Raw genomic sequence first — 25102 nt, forward strand, 5'->3', positions numbered from 1 at the left:
GCTCTGCTGATTTCTTTCCACCCAACCTCGATGGGGCAGAAGATATCCGCGGCCACAGTGGGCAGGTGGCTCAAGGCGTGTATCTCTTTGGCATATGAGTTATCAGGAAAGCCTGTGCCGGGAAGAATTCTACCACACTCCACTCGCAGCGCGGCTACCTCCGCTGCGTGGGCGTCTCAAGCCTCGGTGGAAGATATTTGCCGGGCGGCCACGTGGTCCTCGGTGTCACAGTTTATTCGTCACTATCGGATTGACTCATACGCTTCTTCGGACGCCACCTTTGGGCGACGAGTTATACAAAGAGTAGCCGTGGACACGGGTTCGGGGCATCCAGTCTCCCGCCCTAGTAATTAAGCTTGGGTATGTCCCAGCCATGGATAGTGGGAGCAGCACTCTGGAAAACGGACGTTGACTTACCTGAACGTCCCTTTTAGGAGTGCTGCGACCACTGTCCATTCCCTCCCTTGTTTGTTATGTTGTTCTGCTGTTGCAGTTTCTTTCAGACTGTCTGCCGTGTATCCAGTTACCGTGTTTGGATTATCTGTTGGAGTTTTCTTCTGGAGTTTTGCTGTGTCTTCGTGATAGACTGGAGGATCATGGGACTGGAGTCGTGTCCTAACAGGGAGAGTTTAACAGCTCTCACTCAGTTACTGACAGGATATGAAGTGAAGATCCCAGCCATGGACAGTGGTCGCAGCACTCCTAAAAGGGACGTTCAGGTAAGTCAACGTCCGTTCTTAACAACTGTGTCACTCATTTCACAACTGCTTCTCTTCACCATGGTGACAAGATAGGGTAAAAACAAGATAACTGGGTGGACCTATTGCCATTTGCGGAGGTGGCATACAACAACTCTATCCATAGCAGCACTGGGTTCACTCCGTTTAAGGTAGCATCTGGTCAGGAATTTGTGCCAATCCCCGAGCTACCACAAGACACCCCACAAAACCCATCTTTGATTGAGTGGATCGAACAGTTACGGAGCACTTGGGCTGTAACTCGAAAAGCCCTAGATGAGGCTCACTGAGCACATAAGACCCAAGCAGATAAAAAATGGTCCCCGACACATATGTATAAAGTGGGTGACAGGGTTTATCTTTCCACCAAATACTTACAGACTTCACAGAAATCAAAAAAGCTTGGACCCAAGTATGTGGGTCCTTTCCTGGTCTCTAGATTTATTAATCCAGTAACAGTTGAATTGGAGTTGCCAAAAACTTTGAGACGAATCCACCCTGTGTTTCATGTTAGCTTGTTGAAACCAGAACATTTGTCCCCTTTACGACTGGACCAAGATTCCCCTCCGGTCCCCATACTGATAGAAGGGGAACAACATTTCGAAGTCAAAGAAATTTTAGACTCTAGGAAGCACCACGGTAAGGTGCAATATATGGTGGCCTGGAAACATTTTCCTCTGTCTCAAGCTGAGTGGGTAAACAAACGTGATGTCCGGGCACCAAAGAAAGTACAGTTGTTTCATACCAAATATCCTGATAAACCTTAATGCCTGTATTGCAATTTTTCTTTTCTTCCTTTCTTTTCCCTGTTTAGGACTAACGTCTTTTCTCTGGAGGGGCCGAATGTCAGCCTCTGACTTACTGCTTTGGCTGCCATAAGAAACGGGTGGGAGAGAATTAGAGACCATGGGGGGGGGAAGTGTGCTGGAGGATTTTGAAGAAACGAAACCTAATCACCGAAGTGGCTATCGGGTCAACCGTCATCGCGTTCCTGATTGATGACGATGCCAGACGTGCTTCCACCTGACCTCTGGGAGACCTTTGGATTGGGTGATTGATGATGGACAGTGGGAGGGGATGCTTTCTATATGCAACTGTCGCGCCTATTGCTTTAGTTTCAGCTTTTCCTTGGCAGCGTTCATTTCATTTTCCAGTAAAAGTACATTACTCTATAATAATGGAGTTTGGCTCATTCTTTCCTGGACTTTGAAGGAAGCACACCTGACAATTTCTTATAAAACTTTTCAATTAAAACAAACAAAAAAAAAGGGATCCAGCAGGACGGCCAGTCTGAGAGGTTTGATGGAGGAAGGGAGGGGGAAGGGGCCTCTGCAGATCCCCAGAGCCTGAAGGTCTGGAGGGGAGGAACCAGGTCCACCTGAACTCGAACAAAAGGAGGATTTCTGCCCCCCCCATTGGGCAGCTGCATCTTTTCTCTCCTCCCCCAAAGCAGAGGAAGCCCCTCCTTCTCCAGATGTTGCTGTCTACAGTTGTGGGAGTGAAGAAGGGCCCAGTTGTCTCAATCGTCTCCCCTCACCAGCAACTTATACACCTGACCCTAAGATCGGGCTGGGAGGGGAGGTTCAGGAGCCCCCAGGCCTCATCCCAGATGTCACTCACAAATGCAGAGGAAGAAAGGGTGGGTCTGGCCTTGGGCATAGCTCCCCTTGCCCCTCCCTCCATTCACTTCTCAAGGTCTCCAAGGTAGAATCGCCCAAGTCTGTGCTCCATTGTCCAAAGACATCGGAATGCAACGGGCTTTTGAGGGGCCTGGAGCCTCTCTGGAGATTGGAGCTGAGATGGGATTCTTTAGGAGGATGAAAAGCCCTTTTCTGAAATTGTCCCTTCCTTGTGTCTCTTTCTTGCCTGATGTGGGCAACAGGAACTGGCATGGTGGTCAGTGACGGGTGAGCCATTGGCTCTGCGCCCACCTGGCTGGACCCTGAGCTGAGAAGCTGGCAGGTCATCAGGGAAGGACCTCCCCATCGCTCAAACCTCATGACCCCCTGCCTCCCTCCCTCCCTTCCTTTGGGGCAGGGCTGGTTAGCTGACTTTCTTTCAAGATGGAGGCTAAGAACTCTTCAGCCACATCTTCATTGTTGACCTTTTGTGGAGGGTTGGAGGGTTCTTCTGAGTGGCTTGTCCAGAGCATCAAAGGCAGGAGAAGACACACAAGTGGGAGGCCGCCACTCAGGATGACTCATTGCAGGGGATTCTTCCTCTTTCCTGGAACTGAGGAGGGAGGCAGGAAGTGGGAGAGGGGAAAGAGCTCCTGGGTGCAAACATGGAGTCGATCTCCAGGAGGGGATCCAGGAGACGTCTTAATCTGTCCCTGGGATGGCTTTCCTCAGCTTGGCAATTTCAGATAGGTTCAACTACAACTCCCAGAATTCCCAGCAAAGCTTTGATTGCATCATTGTGGATGCTTCTGACCTATTGGCCACCCAGCCCTGGGCCGCCTTGGAGTTGTAGTCGATGGACCAGCCGGATGATGGAAGGGAGAATGGGGCTCTTGGAGGCCATCCACTCGTGTGCGATTTGCAGACTAGATTCAGGCAAGACATGAGGACGTAAACCATGAGGACGTAAACCCAAAGAAACCAAATTGTGGGCTTCCTATACTGTTTAATCCAGTGTTTGTCATCTCTAGCAACTGAAATTTATTAATTATTAGTTTTAAATTTCTTGAATTAAGCTGGAGTAGAAAGAAGAAAAGATAAGTATAGAAAAAACACCATTGTGCCACAAGACACAAAGACACACACAGAATTCACAAACCCTTCATCTGGCTTGATCCCATCCTCTCAGTTTTAATTGAATTTGGTTTTAATTGGGTTATTTTAATTACTGGGCCAAAATTATTTAATTGTTTTTAACCTGTTTTTTAAATTTTATATGTTATGTTTTATTTTGGCTGTGCACTGCCCTGAGTCCCGCAGGAGAAGGGTGGTATAGAAATATAATAAAATAAATAAATAAATAAATCTATGCAAGATGTTGTAAGGATCGCCTCTCCTTCCAACTTAAGAAAGTACGAACTCTTGAAACGTAGTTGTTCAAAAGGATTCTTTTATTAAGCAGAAGTGAAAACCATCCAGCTAAAGCACAATCTGAATGCCCTTAGGCAAAGCAGTAGGATTAAAGTGGTAGAGACCCCTCCCTTTAGGTCAGAATGCAGATTTCAGCCAATACACAAGTGTGAAGATGTTTTCTTTACTATTTCCTTTGAGAACCTGAACAAACATGCATTCCCACCACTTCCCTTTAAAGTGAGACAACCCACATGGCTATCATATAAATTCCTGCAGGTAAAAGGAATCTCAGGCTTGCTTGGCGCCAGGATATAGGTTGTAAAATATCTGATGACACAGGCCATGCTAGTAAATCGAATCCACGTCCCCCCTTCCTTCACTTGAATGGCAGTATCACTTTTAGGGATCTGACATGCTACCCTCCTTAGAAAACAAAAGGGTCCACCTGTAAAAAAAAACAAATACAAGATTTCAAGATTTCATGATAGTATATCAACAAGGTTTGTTAGGGTATTGGGAGTGAAATTTTCTCAGTAAGATTGGAGCCCTAACGTGGTGTTTGGCAACCCATTCATTGTGTGCTGATGGTAAATGTTTCCAAGCAACTAAGTATTGGACTTTCCCTCTGTGGATCCTAGAATCAAGGATTTCCTTGATTTCAAAGTGTTGTTCACCTTCAATCATGATGGGAACAGGTGGTGTAGATGCAGGTGGTCTGAGGGATGAGATTACTTCTCGTTTGAGTAAACTGATATGGAATACTGGGTGGATCTGCCTGAGTGTCTTTGGAAGAAGTAGTTCAACTGCTACTGGATTGATGATTCTAGTGATGGGGAAAGGTCCAATGAACTTTGGCCCTAGTTTCTTTGATGGTTGTAATGATTTCAAGAATTTTGTAGATAAGTATACTCTGTCTCCGATATGAAAAGGTTTGGGTTCCATCCTTTTCTTGTCAGCTTGAATCTTAAAAGCTTCTCTAGCTTCCTGTAAGGCTAATCTAACCACTGGCCACGTGTTTTGCAAATTGTCCATCCACTCCTTAAGTGAGGGGATGGTGGGTTCTTCTGTGGGTAGTTCAGGCATGGGGCTGAAATCCTGGCCTGTTGCTACTCTAAAAGGGGTAAAACCAGTGCTTGAATGGACAGCATTATTAAACGCAACTTCAGCAAAAGGCAAAAGTTCGGTCCAGTTATCCTGTTGAAAATTAATGAAACATCTTAAATATTGTTCTAGTACCGAGTTCAAAATTTCAGAATTGCCATTAGTACACGGATGAAAAGATGTGCTCAACCCCTGGCCAGTACCAAGTAAGCCCAAAAACACCCTCCAAAAGTTGGAGGTGAATTGAGCCCCTCTGTTGGAGATGATCCTTTGTGGAGCACCATGAAGTCGATAAATGTGTATTAGGAATAATTTGGCTAAACTTTTAGCAGTTGGGATCTTTTGGCAGGGTATAAAATGTGCCTGTTTTGAAAATAGGTCTGTCACAACCCAAATAACAGTATTTCCCTCACTGTTTGGCAATTCCACAATGAAATCCATAGCAATCTCTCTCCAAGGCGCTGAAGGTTCAGCTACCTTCTGCAATAGACCTGGGGATTTCCCCTGGCGTCTTTTTGCTGCTGCACAAATGGGGCAGCTAGCTACATAGCTTTCTATGTCCTTTTTTAGTGATGGCCACCAAAATTGACTTTTAATCAGGTGTAAAGTTTTCACAAACCCAAAATGTCCAGCTAATTTGGAGTCATGGCACCGTACCATTAAGCATAGTCTTTGGCTTGCAGGGACATACAACTTCCCCCCCACCCAAGCCAAGTCTTCTTTCATCAGACAGCTGGATTTGTTGTTCAAAAACCATTCATCAGTGGCCAATGCGTGTTTAAAATTTTGGGTGATGTCATTGTCTGTCACTGTTTCTTGTTTTTCCTGGGATCTGGTGACTACTTTAGCGGCTAGTTGACTGTTTTGTACTATAGGTTTGATTACGTCTGACCTTGCACGAATGTATTGCGGTTTTCTGGATAGCGCATCCGCCAGGAAGTTTTTCCCCCCCGGGAGGTATTTTAGAGTAAAATCAAACCGTTTAAAGTACTGAGCCCATCGTACTTGTTTTGGGGAGAGTTTCCCTGGGGTCTTTAGGGCTTCTAGATTTTTATGATCAGTCCAGACTTCAAAAGGGGTCTTACTGCCTTCTAGGAAGTGCCGCCAGGTTAACAATGCCCAACGAACTGCATACGCCTCTTTCTCCCAAATAGCCCACCTTTGCTCAGTCTCATTCAACTTTTTGGATGTGTAAGCGCAGGGCTGTAGTTGGTCTTGCTCATTCTTCTGAAGCAGGACCGCTCCTATTGCCACATCGCTGGCATCTGCTTGTATGACAAATGGTTTCTCTGTGTCCGGGTGTTGTAGAATTGGTTCTGCTGAGAACAGCCGTTTAAGTTTTTCAAATGCTGCCTGGCATTCCATAGTCCAGTTCAATGGTTGCTTTGGTTTAGGGTTGTCCTCCCCCTTTGTTTTTAAGAGCTTGGTGATGGGGAGGGCAATCTGAGCGAATGCAGGGATAAACTGGCGGTAAAAGTTGGCAAACCCCAGGAAGCTCTGTAACTGTTTACGTGTGCGTGGAGGGTCCCAATCAAGTACAGCCTGCACTTTTAGAGGATCCATCTCAACCCCCTGGTGTGAAATGCGGTATCCCAAATAGTCAATCTTCTCTTGATGGAATTCACATTTGGAAAGTTTGGCATAAAGTTTGGCAGCACGGAGTTTGTTTAAAACTGCCCTGACTAGTTTAACATGTTCTGCTTTGGTCTCGGTATAGATTAAAATGTCATCCAAATAGACCAGAACCCCCTTATATAAATGCTGATGCAGCACTTCATTTATTAACTGCATAAACACTGCAGGAGCTCCTTGTAACCCAAAGGGGAGCACCTTGAATTGGTAGCAGCCGAGGGGGGTGTTAAATGCCGTTTTCCACTCATCCCCTTCCTTAATTCTGACACGGTAGTAAGCCTCCCTTAAGTTCAGCTTTGAAAAAATTTTCCCTTTAGCGAGGTGTGCTAACATATCTTTCATAAGGGGGAGAGGATACACGTTCTGCACACTGATAGTATTAATGTTCCGGTAGTCAACGCATAAGCGTTTTGAACCATCTTTTTTCTCTCTAAACAACACTGGGGCTGCAATTTTTGGTCGGGCTGGCTCGATGAAACCCCTTGCTAGGTTTTTCTCAATGAATGTTCTCAGCTCTTCCAACTCCCTCGGTGACATGCTGTACATCTTGGGTTTAGGGAGTTTCGCGCCGGGTAAGATTTCTATTGCACAGTCAGTGGCGCGGTGGGGGGGGGGAGCTCATCTGAGGCTTTTTCGCTAAAAACCTCAGCTAAATCCTTGTATTCTATGGGTATGCCCTCAGTTGGTGTGGCGTGTCCTGGCATGGCCGTTTCTCGATTCTCTGCCCCCTCAAGTCCTTTATGTGGATACTCAGCAAAAGTCACCTTCCGCTGAAATTTTATGATGCCTTGTTTCCAATTGATTTGTGGGTTCCATCTTTTTAGCCACGCAAGGCCCAGAACCAATGGCCATTCCATGCCAGGTGCCACTATAAAGGTAAGCCTTTCCTCGTGGCTTCCAATGCCTATATGTAGAGGCACGGTGGCCAGAGAAGCTGGCTCCCCTCCTGCTATTGACCCATCTAGTTGGCAGAAAGCAATGGGGGTTTTCAGCTTTCTTACGTTAATCCCTAACTTCCCTACTAAGGTTGGGCTGATCAAACAACGGGTGCACCCCGAATCCACTAGGGTGGGGATACTTATCTCCCTGTTCTGGTTTGGGATAAATAGTCTTAAGGGGAGGGTAAGCGGTTTAATTGGTTTGCTTACCAGTGGCTCATCTTCTGGATCGCTTCCAAACGAGTGTGATTCCTCCTGTTCAGATGCCAGGGTTTCTTCCCCAAAGAGGGGAGGGGATGGGACTTCTACGGCCTCCCTGCTCCTCAGGGCAGTCTCCTTCCCACGCCGACCCAGTTTTCCAGGACCCTCCCCCGGTGGGTGGTTCCGGGCGGGTGTTTGCGAACGACACTCTGCAGCTCGGTGCCCTTCTTTTCCACACTTGAAACAGGCTGAAGATCTCGGGGAGAATGCGGTTTGTGGTTTGTGGGGCTCCTGCTTCCATTGGGGTGAGGATTTCTTCCATGCTCGCCCCGCTCGATACTGGTTTCTGGCCATATCGATCTCAGCTTCTTCGGCGGTGACATACCATTCATGTAGGTCATTCGGTGCCCCTCGGGCCACGCAGGCATTGTATAGATCATCACTCAGTCCGTCCTTAAAACAGCTCACCAAAATATCTTCCGGCCAGTGCACACGACACGCGAGGTCCCGGAATTCTTCAGTATACTCTGCTACTGGCCGTCGCCCCTGCCTCACCACCTTAATGCGGTCACGTGCTTTGCGATCTGCCAGTGGGTCCTCGAACCGACGTCGCAGGGCCATCATGAAATGGTCGAAATTCCGCAGTTCTGGTGCGTTGGCATTATGTAGGGTCACCATCCATCTGGCTGCGGCACCCTCTAGGGCTAGGGTCACAACTCGCACTCGGGAGCCTTGGGTTTGGAAATCACGCCCATACTCTTGCATGTAGGTGAGCACATGTGCCACAAAGAATCCTAATTGTTGCGGATTCCCATCAAACTTCACCCCAAGAGGGGGAGTTTCTCTTTCCAGCTGAGGAGCCCGGGGTTGATTGGGAATGGGCGCCGGTGTGCGTGCTGCCTGGGGGGGGAGGGTTTGCTGGGTCTTCTCCCGTAGCTGCTGCACCATCTGCTCGATAGGCGGCCTCCAGGACGGGGGTGCCTCCCCTGGCATCATCCATGACTGCTGCCCTTTCAGTGCTCTTTGGTTGTTGTCCTGGCTCCCTTCGGATGTTAAGATTTTCCAAAGTCTCCATCACCAATTGGGTTATATGCCTCTTCAGATAGTCCTCCCTCAGGGGTGCTTCGGTCAACCCCCCCTGGTCAGTAAGGGCTTCTAGTTCCAGTTTCCACCCCAGTTTTCGGTTGCCACGGTTGAGGGTGACTCCTCTGGTTCTCTCATCCCAGCCATCTTTCTTCCTGATGCCAATCGACCAGCGGGGCTTTTCAGGATTCTCCAGGGTTACCTCATCCTCTCCGATGGGTTGCACGAGACAGGCATCCGACTGGGTGGCGGTTACTGTCTCTCCCCAGCAATCGGTTTCTCCCAGCTCTCTGCTTTGTTCAGACATGGTTTGCAAGGTCCCCTCAGTAGAGCAAAGATTGCTTCTCTGGGTTGACCGTTTTGCAGATTGTGCTTTCTGTAAGGATCGCCTCTCCTTCCAACTTAAGAAAGTACGAACTCTTGAAACGTAGTTGTTCAAAAGGATTCTTTTATTAAGCAGAAGTGAAAACCATCCAGCTAAAGCACAATCTGAATGCCCTTAGGCAAAGCAGTAGGATTAAAGTGGTAGAGACCCCTCCCTTTAGGTCAGAATGCAGATTTCAGCCAATACACAAGTGTGAAGATGTTTTCTTTACTATTTCCTTTGAGAACCTGAACAAACATGCATTCCCACCACTTCCCTTTAAAGTGAGACAACCCACATGGCTATCATATAAATTCCTGCAGGTAAAAGGAATCTCAGGCTTGCTTGGCGCCAGGATATAGGTTGTAAAATATCTGATGACACAGGCCATGCTAGTAAATCGAATCCACGTCCCCCCTTCCTTCACTTGAATGGCAGTATCACTTTTAGGGATCTGACAGATGTAAAGATTTAGGCAAGAGTTTCAGGAAAGGATACCCATAGTTATAACAGCCCAAGCCCAGTTGACATCTTGAAGTAACTGTTCAGAAGCTGCAAGTAAGAGCAGGATTTCCTTGAGGAAACCAGGCCCACAAATTTTTCCTTCCAAGATTGGAGATCAAAAGGCAGAGAGGCCATTTCTGTGCTCTCTCCATCAAGATCCAGAGAGTTGAGATGCTCTTCAAGAGGAGAGGGGCCTGGGCAATTCCTGGGAGCTACCGGTCCAGCTGAAAGTACAAGGACCTGCTCACAATGTTGAGCTCCGCTGTTATTTTAGGTGTCCCGGGGCTGCAGCAGCAGACACAACATCAAAGGTTCGGTCTCCGGTCTACAAACGGAGCAGCACCAGTGTTGGCAAACATCTGGGTCCTCCTCGGAGGAAGATGGACTTGTTGCCAAGCATGAATCAGGACCAGGCATTAATTCACATCTGGAGGCCATCAGATTTGGGCAGGCTGTTCTAATTCATTATCAACCAGTAACAGATTTAACAGCAATGAATGAACAGGCCCCTGTCCAGCAATTAAAGGTCGGTTCTGTCCTATTTATGAAATATGATCACTGCAACCTCAAAGTGATGGTGCATTTCTTTAAGACATAAGAATTGTTCCTTTATCTGAGGAAAGCATTATATGAGGAACAGTCAACTCTTATCATATGTCTTTTTAGTACCCTTCTTGGTAAATTGAATTGCATCAAATCAAATCAAGTTTATTAAAATCAAGGACCAGAGATCAGAACAAATAAAAACACTCAAGGAATATCCAGTTAAAAATTCTAGAATGAAATAATAACAGATAAACTCTAAATTAAAATCACAATTTGGCATCCAATGTCAGTTACACATGGCCTAACAATATTATAATATCACTCCTTAAACTGTGAGGCTCATAGTCATTAAATACAAAGGAATAGTAATGCAAAAAGGTTTGCTACTTTAGTTGTGTGAAATAGCTATGGTGGATTATTCACGTGTTTCCCATGAATCCCCAGCGCTGCTGCAGAGAATCTAGCCACCTTTGCTGTAACCACAGTCTGTTCCTCCTTAAGCAGCCACTGGAGCTAAGCAGTGTCGGAATGGCCAGGATGCCTATTGGTTATTGAGTTTAAGATATCTCCATAGAAAGAGCATCGAAGAAGCTCTCGGGGAAGCAAGAGGAGGAGGAGGCCATGGCTAACATCTACCTCCACTTTTGCTCTCCCACATCCTCATGCATTCACCCCATACCACCCCATAGATGGCCTCTCCCACCGGTCAGACAAGCACATCCACACCACACCAGACCCAACTCTCAGCCCATAAACTGGCAAACATCCCATTCAGCCCCTCTGGCTCTAAGCCTCTGGGGAGCCCCCCAAACATACTTAATCAAGCCCAGGGAACCTAACCAACAGGAACAGTCCAAGAGGGTTGGAAGGGACCTTGGAGGTCTTCTAGGCCAAGCACTGCTCCAGCAGGCTAAGAGTTGAGTCTTTAAGAGAGCTGACTCCAACAAGCTAAGAGAGATCTAACACAATGAAATTCAAAGTAGAGAAAAGTAAAGTCTTCACTTGGTAAGAAAAACCTAAAGTACACATATATACTGGGTGAAACTAGACTTAATAGCAGTAACTGAGAGGGATCTTGGAGTCTTAGTGGACAATCAGCTAAATATGAGCCAGCAGTGTGCAGTGGCAACCAAAAAAGCCAATGCAATCCTAAATCGCATTAACAGAGGGATACAATCAAGATCAAGGGAGGTACTAATACCACCTTATAAAGCCTTAGTAAGACCACACCTAGAATCCTGCATCCAGTTTTGGTCACCACATTATAAAAAAGATGTTGAGCCTCTAGAAAAAGTGCAGAGAAGAGCAACCAGGATGATGAGGGGACTGGAGGCTAAAACATACGATGAACGGTTGCAGGAAATGGGCATGGCTGGTCTAGTGAAGAGAAGGACCCGGGGAGACATGATAGCATCTTCCAATATTTGAGGGGCTGCCACAGAGAGGAGGGGGTCAAGCTGTTTTCCAAGGCACCTGAAGGTCAGACAAGGAATGATGGAAACTGAACAAGGAGAGATTCAACCTGGAAATAAGGGGAAATTTTCTGACAGTGAGAGAAATCAACCCATGGAACAGAAGTTGCCTTTGGAAGTTGTGGGAGCTTCATCACTGGAAGCTTTCAAGAAGAGACTGGACTGCCATCTGCCAGAAACGGTGTAGGGTCTCCAACTTGGGGGGAAGGGGGTTGGACCAGATGACCTACAAGGTCCCTTCCAACTCTGTTAATCTGTTTCTAGTTTCTAGAGAGACTGGGAAGGATTCCACGTGCGAATGACCTAAACGGTGAATGCAGAAATGCTGAAATCCTTCTTTCAATCTCTTTTTAGGCAAAAAGAAAAAAAAAACAAAATATGAAAAGAACACTGAGAGAGATAGAATCGGTATACAATTCCAAATAATCCAGTTTGTTGTTCAGCTGACCCAGAAATGAACTGCTGAATGTCACTTCACTTCTGCAAGCAAAAACTTCCCTCTAGCAGTTGCTTCTTGGCTTGTCAATTTAAAGATGGCATCTTGATTTTTTTCCCCTCTTCTTTCTCAAGTGAACCTTGATTTTTTCCTTCTAGCCGATCAGCTGGGAGTCGGGAGGCAGCGACTAGGTTGGGGGCGGGGCCAGGCAGAGGTGGTATTTACCGGTTCTCCAAACTACTCAAAATTTCCACTACTGGTTCTTGCGAACCGGGGAGAACCGGTAGCAACCCACCACTGCAGTGGGGGCATCAGACACCCTCCCAGCTCTGGGACACAGCAGGTTTCTCTGTTTCTTTGGGAAAGATTCCTTCCCCAATCAGAGTCTGCTTGAGCCCCATCATCCACTTCCCTCCCTGCCTGGGATCAGCTGAATTCCTCCATTCAGACAACAGGAAAAAGGGAGTTTGCACAGAACCTCTGGGTCAGCCTCCACTCTTCAACAGAGGGTCCCACTCACTCTGCAAAGCCAAATTCCCCCTCAGTTCCTGGATACCTCCAGACATCGCTTGGCTGCGCTCACAGCAGGGCCAGGGCGGCTGAGAAATAGGGACGGAAGGGACCACAAACCTTTCCAGCCACAAGAGACTCTTGGACACAGACTGTGGTCTCACACACACTCCTAAACGGTGCCTTTATGTGGCAGTGGGAAAGTTATGGGCTCAATCTCACAACAGTCACCCTATAGGGCTGCCCCATCTGTTGTCCCTGGTGGCAGGTTGAAGATTGTGAATCCCACTCCTGACACCAGTTTCTGTGGAATCAAACACAGGACCCTAAAACTCCAATAATCCAGGCTCACTGCAGTTGTTATTTATTCAGTGTCCATTGGAGAAATTTCTCCCCAGAAAATAGTGAGAGGAAATCTTACAGACAAAAGGATACACTCATATTTATACATTCCAGGAAAGGAGGAGAAAATGATAATCGTACATATGCATATTTCATTTAATAGATGATGTAAGCATGAATATTCAGAATTAGCAAGACTCAAGTTACCTCCCCAGCATTGTATTGTTGCTACCCTCAAGAAAGAGTTATTGTGTAAACAAAAAGAAACGTCTCAGTTGCCACAGCAGTTTGGGTGAAATGTACTGAGAAATGTTTCTCCATACATTCCTTCTATATTTCTGTCTTGCTAACATGTTCCCATTTCTCCAAGAAATTTGTCTCCTCACAATCTTCCACACCCTTTACTTATTTCAAGAGAAATAATTGGCCCACTCATGCATGGAGAATGGCTTTGACCATTTTCTATGTTTGGACTGGAAAATGTTAAAAGTTGAAATTCCTCAGTCTCACATTTCCACATTTCTTCTGGCTGTAAGCTGCTCCTTTGTGAAGAATTCAATAATTTCCAAATTTGAAACATATACATATGATTTTCTTTGACTCCTGCATACGATCTAAATGGAAAGAATATCTCCTTTCAAATAAAAGAAACTTTTAACAATTCTTCCAATATCCTAATGGTGTTATATCTCATGTTTTTACATTAGTTCTGGCTGTGAGCTGCTCCTTTGTGTTGAGGTCTGGCCTCAGAAGGATAATGTAGCACTTGGGGATGAAGATGCAGCCCAGCAGACCAGCACTGGAGGCCAGGATGGAGAAGACCTGCACAGCCACCATGGATTTCCCTTTGGTGCTCAGGTAGGTGGGCACAAAAGTCACCCAGACACTGCAGAAGACCAGCATGCTGAAGGTGATCAGCTTGGCTTCGTTGAAGGCCCCAGGCAGGTTCCTGGCCAGGAAAGCCACCGTGAAGCAGATGGCAGCCAGGAAGCCCATGTAGCTGAGGGTGACGTAGAACATGACAACAGCCCCTTCGTTGCATTGCAGGATGATCTCTCCAGGCTGGGAGTGGAGGTCAGAGTCAGGGAAGGGGGGAGAAACTCCCAGCCAGATAGAGCAGATGATAATTTGGACAGCAGAAGAAGAAAGGATGATGGAGTTGGCCAAGCTCTTTCCCAACCATCTCTTCACTCGGTTTCCTAGTTTTGTGGCCAGGAAAGCCAGCACCACCGTGACGGTTTTGGCCAAGAGAGAAGAAATGGCCACTGAGAAGATGAGGCTGAAAACCGTTTGTCGGAGAAGGCAGGTGGCTTTCCTTGGTTGACCAATGAAGAGAGAAGACAAAAAGCAAAGCAGGAGGGAGACCAGGAGGATGTAGGAGAGGTCCCGGTTGTTGGCTTTGACAAGGGGAGTTTCTCGGTATTTCATGAAGATGATTAAAACAAGGCCTGTGATTAAGAACAAGAATAGGGCAAAAGAGACCAGGATGATGCTCAGATGTTCCTCATAAGAAAGGAAGGTTATGACTTTGGGGATACATTGGACTCTATCCACATTTGGATATTTATCATCTGGACACTTGGTGCACTTTTGTGTATCTGAGAAAGCCAAAAAGCAATATTTCTTTAATATACTGTTTTTTTTACATGTCAAGAAATACCATTTTTGGATGACAGCTGTTACCATGGGCATTTTCCAAGAAGTATTTCTTAGCTATTTCATTAAAAAGAGCATAAGAAGGATATTTTTTTTAAAATGTAGCTTGGTATATGAAGGTGAGGGAAGACATAGGATGTTAATAATTTCCTGTGTAATGCGTAGAATCTTCATAAGAACCTGTGTGATACCTACAGTATCTTGTAACATCTGGAAGCAACCTGGAATTAAGGAGAAACTACCTATCATTGAGAACAATTAACCAGTGGAACAGCTGGCCTCCAGAGGTTGTGGGTTCTTCAACCTTGGAGGTTTTTAAGAAGAGACTCGACAGTCACTTATCTGAAATGGTATAGGGTCTCCTGCATGAGCAGGAGGTAGGATTAAAAGACCTGCAAGGTCGTTTCCAGTTCTGATTATTGATTGATTGATTGATCTACATGACTGGCAGACTATTTGTGTAACGATCAGCTTATCCAGCTGAGCGTCTACCTTGGGCTGCAAGGCGAAGGGAACCCGGCGGGGCTTCAGCCTAATTGGGGTGATTCCCTTGTCCAGATTAAAGGAGATTGGCTTTCCCACAAATTTACCAAGCTTACCATAGAAGACTTCCTTGAACTCTTCGATGAGGTTGTCGAGTTCGTCCCTCTGGATCTGGTGGATGCCTCCGATTGATAACCCTAGTGGTTTGAACCACTCCACTCCCAGCAGGTTCGGCCGGCTGTGTTCCACGACGGTGATGGAAAGGTTGCCTTGGAATTGCTTGAAGGAGATGTGGAGCGTGGTTCTGCCCAGGACACCGATGGGGTTTCCGCTGAAGTCCACTAGTCTCGACCGCAGGGGCTTCAACTGGTTCTTTTCACAGGCTGGCTTCAGGCGTTTCAGGTGCTGCCAGTCCATAATGGAGTAGATGGAGCCTGAATCTACTTCCATTGTGCACGGTGACCCCTCTGCCAGCAGCGTCACATTGAATTTAGTGGCACCGTCGTCGCTTGTGTGGGCAATTGTGGTTTGGTGCACCGCTCTGCTGCGAGGATATTCATCGTCTCTGCGCCTGGACTGATGCGAGGACCATTTGGATGTCCTCTGGGTATCTTTGCGATGTTCGCGGAATCTTGGCCTGGGTGGTTCAGGGGCTGGATCTGCTGCTCTGCAGGCTTCGGCTATGTGTCCCCTCTTCAGGCAACGACAGCAGGTTGCGTCCCTCCATCTGCAGTTTGCGCTGGGGTGGTCACCTTTGCAGCTGCCGCAGCGTTCCCCCCGGTCACCATTTTGGGAACTTTCCCACCTTGGTGGGCGGGAAACCTTGTGCACGGCCATTTCCTCATCAGACTCAGATGGTGTGGCGGAGTCATCCGAGGAATTTTGGCCCGACTTGTGGATCTTGTGGATCCCCCTCGCCTTTACCATTGCGGCAGCCGCTTTCTCGGATGTTTCAGTGGCTGTCGCTTCCTCAAGGACTTCCTTGAGTGGGATCCTCTTGCGGCTCAGGAATTTCTTCTGGAGGCCCACATCCCGCATCCCGAAGATGATGCGGTCTCGGATGGCGTTATCCACATTGTCAAACTCGCAGTTTGCGGCGATTTGACGAAGTGCGGCCACGAACTCTTTGATGGATTCACCTTCCTATTGGTTCCTCTGTTGGAAGGTGAATCTGTTTGCGATCGGGGTTCCTGTGGGTGTGTAGTGTTCCTGCAGGACTTCGTGCAGGTCACTCCAGGACATCTCTTCAATATCTCTGGGCGCCATGAGGTCGATGGCCATCTCTAGGACGTCAGAACCGCAGTGGGCCAGGAACAGGGCTCTCTTGCACTCGTCGTCGAGGTTTTGGTAGCCGTTCCCTCGGAGGAATTGCCGGAATCTGATCATATACGACCTCCATTTCTCTCTTGCCGGGTCGAATGGATTCAGTGAAGCAATCGGAGCTTGCGGGGTTGCCATTCTGTAGGGTGCCGCGGTTGAGTGACTTCAGCTCGGTTGGTGATCGTGCCACGCGGTCTTGCTCTGGTTCTCTTCTCTAGTCCTTCGTTGCCTGTTGCGATCATCCTGGCGGGCTCCTCATGAGTAGTCCAGATTAGAGAAAGCACAAGGACAGGTGTTTCTCGGGATGAGAAAAGCAGAGAACAAAAGTCTGCCATCTCTTTTATTAGTTATCAAAATACAGCGTCATCAGAAGGCGTTATTATGGCTACACATTTCATATTACATACATGAAATAGAAAAGCATCCATATATTCTCCATATAGGTTTCACATTCTACCAATTACAGTAAATCACGTGAATTCTAGGAAAGCGATACTTAAGGTGAAAACAAAACTTAACTCTGCTATGTTATCATATTTGCTGCTAGCCGAGAGGCCCATCTTCCCATTATCAGATTACCTCAAGCCTCAGGAATGTTCTACAAGGAGATGTCTCTGCTATGCAGGCACAGCCTATGTTCTGAACAAAGAGAGAACGAATAGGGCCCTTCAGCGAGTATCCATATGAACCTGCTTTTTCCACTCAGATTATTTCGGTGCCAAGCTCCATACAGTGTCCAACCAGTTAAGATTGGTCTACACATATACTATGGCCACCTGATTCCCACATCTCCTCTGTTTTTGGTTTTTGCAACAGGGTTCAGCTGTGTTGTTATTATGATGTTCTCTTTATGTTTGGCAAATATGTTTGTCATCATAGCAAACAAAGCAGGAATATATTGGATACTACAACATACAGAAATAAGCAAAGCAATAATAAAGGTATACAAATGATTATATATGATTGCGGTTAGCTTCTAGATTCGTAGGGAAATTCTCTCCATTTTTCCCTGGTCCCATTGTCACTTACAGATCTGACTCAGAATCTGCTTCTTCCACAGGGTAGGGATCAAGCTGATTAAGAAGATGTTCTGTCAAAGCTAGTTCCTTCTCAACTTGAATTTCTTTAACAGCTCTGATTGATAATTGTCTTAAGATTGGTATAACACATGGAATGAATGTTAAGCCAGCTATAGCACATATGAACAAAAATATCATCTGCTTAATCCATCCGGATTCAGGCACCCAAGAAAACCACATGTCAGAAGTTTGTAACCTCTGACTTATCTTGGAAGCCCTATCCTGCAATTCTCGAGCACCTTCTCTGACCACACCTGATTTGTTCATGTAGAAACAACAATCTTCACCTAAAAATATACATGTTCCTCCTTTTTCTGCTGTCAGGAGGTCTAAGGCACGTCGGTTTTGTAACACTACAGCAGCTAAGGAATCTATTTGATTTTGGACCTCAATCAAAGTGCCTGCTATTCGATTCAAACTTCCCTGCAGCTCCTCTGAGATCTGTTTAAATTGGATTACAGAGTGCGTGAGGCCGGCTACTCCTGTCCCAACAGCTGTTCCCATCCCTAGAAGCACTAATAATGGGATGAGTATGGGGACCCTCTTCTGAACATGTCCCAGAAGGGGAACAGGGATAGAGTGCTCTGCACTGACAACACCAATTTTAGGAAAAAGGTGGGCTAATGTACACACTCCTGTCCAGTTTGCTGGCAAACATAGATATGCATTTGTTCCACACAGAAAAAACACTCCTTTTTCTTCCACGCATATTCCGATGTTCATGGAGAAGGCATGGAGTCTATGGTTGTTTTCGTTAGTCCAGACTCCCAAAGTCCCTGCTACAAACATTCCTGCTAAAGGCTGTAACGGGATTTCTAGTGATAGGACCTTCTGTTTATCTCTGAGAATTGGTCCTTCAAAATATATCTAGAGGTAGTATTTCCCGGTGGAAAAAGGATACACATACCTGCTTTGGATTTTAGATTGAACCAAATGGGAAATCCTGGAGGGTGAAATGGTCTTGGACAGCTTTCCAAGGAGATATTCCATCCACCCCACCTCTCCTTTCTAAAGTGTAGTTCTGGTGGAGCTGAGAAAGTAACCTTTTGTTGAAATCTGCGATAAGCAGAGGGAAAAACTCCCTTTGTTAATTTTATATCCACCAAATTTATTTTTGGGCCAAAATATATTGTTGACCGACATTGTTCGTCTGTCAGGGATCCTACAGGCCTACCAAGTTTCTTATGTCTCTTTACACACAAAGAAGGTGTTCCTATGAGGTCTACACCTGTAGCAATTGGGCCTGTGATGGGAAGATGACTTTTTCCCAATCGTTTGAAAGCGTCATAAAAATCTCTTTGTATTGGTGAGACTGGTACTTTATCTCTACTGTCCCCTTCAAGAATTGTTGCCTTTGTTTTGACCCAGAGTTGTGAATTTACAGGGATAGCATGATAAAATGCAGGGCCAGCAGATAGGCATAACCAGCATTTCTGACCTAGGGTAGGGTTGTACTGATTAACAAGATCTTGACTTAATTCCAGAATTCGTGAGATATAATCTCCTCTGTGCAATTGTTGCAGAGGCCCATTGTCCTTATTCATTCCCCCCTCAGCTGGAAATGCCAATATGGGAACCTTAGGTGGTGGAGTAGATTTAGGTAGAAAGTAAGGACCTCGTGCATAGACAATGCGTTTTTGGTGGGAGCGTACTTGACTTGAAGTGTATGTATGTGGGGATTTGATGTTCCTTACATGGTCACTTGAGAGTCCCAAAGCTAACAATGTCCAAAGCCATAAAGAAATCATAATCAACTATGGTGTGAAGCTCACAACGTCAGGGAGAGGGTCAGTGGTGCGTGTGGGTTGGGATATAGCAGTAGCAAGAAAAAGCCTAGGTCTACCACAAAGACGCTCCTTATATGTGTAAAAAAAAATTACTAGCAAAATTAAAAAAACAAGTGTCCACAAGACCCATTCCCAAACTTCTACTAACATTTGTATGTGTAAGAAAGTGTTATATTAAGACTAATAAAATGTATATGTACAATGTGAAGGTAGTTTCCTCCTGATGAATCTTCCGCTGTGCGCAGGGGACTAGCTTCCGGTGTAGTCCTGCAAAGCTGATGGTCACCACCGTGCATTAAGACTCTGTTGCCGTCTCAGCACCAGGGGTTTTTCCTTCTTTTTGTTGTAAATGAAATGGTCTTACGTGTCTTCCAGGGATCCAAATAATGCGATCGTTATACTGGACAGCAGCATATCCACGGCCCCAGGTAATAAGGTCAGCGGGTCCTTTCCAGGCAGGATCGGGTGGTTGGCGGAAATAAACCTTCGGTTTTGGGGTAGCTGATGGAGAAGCAGAAAAATGACGGGTTGCAGCCGACGTGGGAGGCTGTCCAGTCAGGTTAAGAAAGTTCAAAGTATATAAGCAAAGAATGAGTTTGTTTTGCATGGCTGGGAGGCCGAGGCATTTTTCCTCTTTTAATTTATCCAGGGTGTTTTTGAGGGTCTGATTAACCTGTTCTATAATTCCCTGGCCCTGAGAATTGAAGGGTATGCCAAATTTGTGTATGATGGACCACTTGTTACAAAAGTCTGCAAAGGCAGTACTGGTGTACGCAGGTCCATTGTCAGTTTTAAGTTCAATTGGGCGTCCCATTGATGCGAAGGTCCGAATACAATGATTTATTACATGTTTGGTTGCTTCTCCCCTTTGTGGGGATGCCATGATGAATCCTGAGTAAGTGTCCACGGAAACATGCAAATATTTCCATGGGACAAAGGATGGATACTGAGTCACATCCATTTGCCAAATTTCACAAGCTTTTAGTCCTCTAGGGTTTACACCCATAGGGATAGAATGAGCTTGTTGACTACAGGTAGGACATTGTTGTATGATGGCAGTCGCTTCGGCTGCCGTGAGACCAAATTGTTTCGCTAATGCCTTTTTATTTTGATGGAAATAAGCATGACTGTCCCATGGTGTGATGGGAGATATTACCATGAGCGCAGTTGCAGCAGCATCAGCTTTGTCATTTCCCTCCTGGAGGGGGCCCGGGAAGGGCTGATGACTTCTTATATGGGCCACAAAGAATGGCTGAATTCTATCCGAAATAAGTTTCTGTAAAGTAAGCATTAAGGTTAACAGATCAGAATCCAATGCAGGAGACAAATAGGAATAATAAATTTGTTTTATAATTTGAGTAACATACAGACTGTCTAAAATCAAATTGAAAGGCGTATTAGCAAAGTGCTGAAAGGCCCGCTGCGCAGATGTTTGGGGTGAGGTAATTTTAGTGTGCCATTGCCCGTCAACGTTCCAGGCACAAGCACCATATGTTTTGCTACCGTCTGCAAATACCGTAAGCGTATCCGGAATCGGCTGGATTGCCATGGGAGATTGCCATACAAACGGGACTGCTTTTAGAAGAGCCAATCGTGGATCAGAAGGAGGATGACAGGAAATTTCCCCCGGCCATTGTGCCAAAGAATTTTGTAAAGGATCCGAATTAATGTACATGACTTCCCAATCCGTTAATGAACAGGGAAGATACAGGGTGCTGGGTTCTATTGCCATAAGGGCTTTAGAGCGAAGACGTCCTTTTTGGATTAGCTGAGCGAATTGAGATGGTTTTGAAGTAATTGTTTTTCGAGGTGTGTGCGGTAAATGGAGCCATTCAATAATTAGGAGCTTGTCAGTTTTTTGAGCGAGTACTGCAGTGGGTAAATTTAGAGTGTTAATAATTATTAAAGCAATAGGTGTGTCTATCTCACAACGATCCACCCATTGCTGTTCCATGATTTTTTGTATTAACTCTATCACATTCAATTGTTCTTGGGCCAATTTAATCCTGTCTCCCGGTTGTTTTCCTATTTTCAGGGCATCAAAAAGAGGCGAAAGTGCAGAAGTAGAGATGCCAAAAAACGGACGAGTCCAATGGATGGCACCTAAATATTGTTGTAATTGCACAAGAGTAGTCTCAGAGGGAAGCTTTAGCACAGGAGTAAGGGGAGCAGCATGAGAAGAGAGTAATTTATGACCTAAGTATTTAAAAGGTGAATGAGTTTGGATTTTTTCTGGAGCCACATGCAAACCATACACCTTTAGATGGTCCATTATTATTGGTAATTTTTGCACCACCGTGCCCATAGGGCCCGGGGCTGCAATCAAAATGTCATCCATATAATGGTAAATAAGAAAGTGTTTGTAAAGCTGTCGAATTGGAGCTAGAACCTTGTCCACATAATACTGGCACATGGTAGGGCTATTTAACATTCCCTTCCATTGAAACCGTTTGGTGGGCTTAATGTTGTTAGGTTCCGGAATGGTGAATGCAAATAATTGTCTGTCCTCCTTATGGAGTGGAATAGAGAAAAAACAATCAGCCAAATCTATGACAACTAGATCGAAATCTCGAGGGATTAAATTTGGATTGGGCATCCCGCATTGGAGGGGCCCCATAGGTCGAATTATAGCATTCACAGAGCGAAGATCGCAAAGGAATCTCCATTTTCCTGATTTCTTTTTTATAACAAATACAGGGGTGTTGTAAGGACTTAAGGAAGGTTCTATATGCTCCAGGGAGAGCTGCTCCTGTACTAAAGAATGTAACGCGAGGAGTTTTTCAGAAGTTAGTGGCCACTGGTCCACCCACATGGGGGCGTCAGTGGACAAGGAAAGCTTAAGCGGAGGGATAGTAGTCATTCTAAAAGCAACTTTGCATTAAATTGAGAGAGGAGGTCTCTACCCCACAGATTTGTATGCAGTGGTAAGATCAAAGGTTTGATGTTAGCTGTACCTGCAACATTTGCCGCAGACGCTCGAAGCCAATTTTTACTTATATGAGCTGGTTGGATTCCGCCCACTCCTCTTACGGATGGAGAATTTTCAGTTGGCCAAGAGGAGGGCCACTCTTCCGCTCTGATCACCGAAACATCAGCACCGGAATCTAGAAGGCCAGAAAAGGTTTTACCCTTAATGACTACTTTTAATGTAGGCTTAGTTTCGGTTATAGAGGTGGTAAGAGCTAAAATTTCTGCGTTATCTGAGTCTTTTGATACAAGTATCATTTTTGTGACTACATTCCCAGCGGATAGATTTTGAGGCAAGGTGGAAGATAGGTGAAGTTGGAATTGCGAGGGAAATGGTGATGAGAAAATAGTAGGAAAAACCAAAATGCCTTTTATTTGGGCATTCGGATGAGATTCAATCAGGACAGAGACAGTATCATCAAGATGCAAAGAAGGTGTAACAGAAACAGTACACAACGCATATGGTAAATCAAAAGAAATTGGATGTTGAATTGTTAATGGTGCAGAGGTTGGTTGATCCTGCGCAACCTTTGAGACGGGGCTAGTTGCTGGCCCCAAATCTAGTTTCCCTGGTCAGAGAGTTTTGTTCGACATTGGTTTGCCCAATGGAAACCCTTTTTGCATTTTGGGCAGACTGTTTTTGGCTTACCTCTGTGATTTAAATTTGAATTTTGTGCCGCCCCCCCACCAGGTGCTCGGCATTGAGATTTAAAATGACCAGGTCTTCCACAGTTAAAGCAATTACCAGATGGCTGTTTCTCACTCCCCTTTTGAATTGCTGAAGCAAGAAGTTCAGCATGATAGGCGTGCGTGCCAACGGCACGACAGGCAGTCAGATATTGAGCCAATGTGACGCCTGGTGTATTGAATAATGGGGAGAGCAAGGCACGACAATCATTGTTTGCGTTTTCAAAGGCCAATTTCATCGTAATTTCATGCCGTGCGTCAGCATGGGTGATTTGACGCGAGAGCGCAACTTGCAGTCTCTCAACAAAGTCTGAATAGGACTCATTTGGACCCTGAACAATTTTTGCAAAAGATTGTTTGGATGTACCAGGGTCATCCACTCGAATAAGAGCCTCGAGAGCAGCTTGAGAAGTTAAAGTAAGAGTAGGAATTGGTAAAGCGTATTGAGCGGTAGGAGGCAGAAACTGTCCCTCACCACAGATTTCATTAACTGTGACGGGGGGGGGGGGGGGGTTTCCTAGCTGCTAAGGCGATTGCATGGTGCTGGAATTCTGATTGCCAAACAACATACTGAGTCCCTGTTAGAATCATGCTAAACAAGTTCTTCCAATCAGCCGGAATCATGAGGTAGGCGTTTGCCATGGTTCTCAACAAGCCTTGGGTGTAAGGGGCTTGGATACCATACATCATGCAGGATTGTTTAATGTCCCTTATCAATTTAATAGGGAGCGGTTCCCATTGCGGAACTTGCGCTCCTCCCTGATTTACAAATACTAAGGGAAAAGCTGAAACCATTTCATCACCTTCTAATTCTCCTTCTCTATAGGCTCTCATTATAGCAGATTGCACAGCACCTACAGCAGAGGGGGGAGATGCGGAAGCAAGGGTTTCAGGAATAGACAAAGGAAACATCTCAGGGGAGGGGGGGAGCGGGGGCTGTAGGAGAAACAGAAGATTTGGATGGAGAGGGGTTGGTTTTAGCAGAAGAGCCGTCATAAGGCGGCGGAAGTTCGGGAGACTTTTCAGCATCCTGAAGGCTTTTTTCATGCATCATTAAACACTCTACGACTAATCTCCAGAGTGTAAAAATTTTTTCAGGGGCTTTAGGAGATTCGTGGAAGCAGGTTCCCATCTGTTTCCACACTTTCACTTTTAAAGAGCCCTTTTCCGGATAAGCCGGATAATGTTGCCAAATGTATTTTAGAAGGTAGATCAAATTCTTTTTTGATATAACGGGCAGGACTTTCCCGTTATCTTTTAAAACATTAATATTAGTCTTGGATATCTCACCAAGCTCCCTCAGATGCTCAGTCTGTAGCTTGGAAAGACCTTTCCCCATACTCACGAAAGATTATCGTCGTGTTTCAGGCGAAATCGGGTGTGCAGCCTCTTTCCAGGCGGTGAGAACAGGGGTTCCAAGAGACGTATAGCCTCAGCGGGTTATCACGTCGAGACGTATCCGTTTCACGAGATCACGTCGGGGTCACCAGATGTTGCGATCATCCTGGCGGGCTCCTCATGAGTAGTCCAGATTAGAGAAAGCACAAGGACAGGTGTTTCTCGGGATGAGAAAAGCAGAGAACAAAAGTCTGCCATCTCTTTTATTAGTTATCAAAATACAGTGTCATCAGAAGGCGTTATTATGGCTACACATCTCATATTACATACATGAAATAGAAAAGCATCCATATATTCTCCATATAGGTTTCACATTCTACCAATTACAGTAAATCACGTGAATTCTAGGAAAGTGATACTTAAGGTGAAAACAAAACTTAACTCTGCTATGTTATCATATTTGCTGCTAGCCGAGAGGCCCATCTTCCCGGTATCAGATTACCTCAAGCCTCAGGAATGTTCTACAAGGAGATGTCTCTGCTATGCAGGCACAGCCTATGTTCTGAACAAAGAGAGAATGAATAGGGCCCTTCAGAGAGTATCCATATGAACCCGCTTTTTCCACTCAGATTATTTTGGTGCCAAGCTCCATACAGTGTCCAACCAGTTAGATTGGTCTACACATATACTATGGCCACCTGATTCCCACAGTTGCCAGTGTTCGATCAGGCACAGGGAAAAGAAGACATGATCAGCTCGATACATTTAGTAGTTTTATTGCAACAGTAACAAGACTGGCGCTGCGCTGCCAGAGCTCTCCTTATATTCGCTCCGGCAGACGCACCGCCCCTAAAACAGCTATTCAAACTTCCCGCTCGAGGCTGGCA

General features: G+C 45.8%; 1 protein-coding gene across 3 annotated transcripts in view; it reads left to right on the top strand.

Moving 5' to 3' along the window:
- The window catches only part of LOC139317386 (CCR4-NOT transcription complex subunit 1-like), a 125158-nt gene that overhangs the window by 61962 nt on the left and 38094 nt on the right, over positions 1-25102 (top strand). The window contains exons 4-5 of one of the 3 annotated variants that reach the window (XM_070944421.1): positions 494-719; positions 1552-1895. The exons of 1 other annotated variant lie outside the window; for it this stretch is intronic. In XM_070944421.1, coding sequence (XP_070800522.1) covers positions 494-719; positions 1552-1557 — 232 coding nt within the window. In that variant the 3' untranslated portion in view covers positions 1558-1895. Of the gene's footprint in view, positions 1-493; positions 720-1551; positions 1896-25102 lie in introns of those variants that run through there. One more of the 3 variants, XM_070944420.1, reaches the window with a different exon arrangement.

Source organism: Pituophis catenifer, unplaced genomic scaffold (assembly GCF_029215685.1).
Source record: "Pituophis catenifer annectens isolate HBS135680 unplaced genomic scaffold, rPitCat1.0.hap2 SCAF_5, whole genome shotgun sequence".
NCBI classification, from domain to species: domain Eukaryota; kingdom Metazoa; phylum Chordata; class Lepidosauria; order Squamata; family Colubridae; genus Pituophis; species Pituophis catenifer.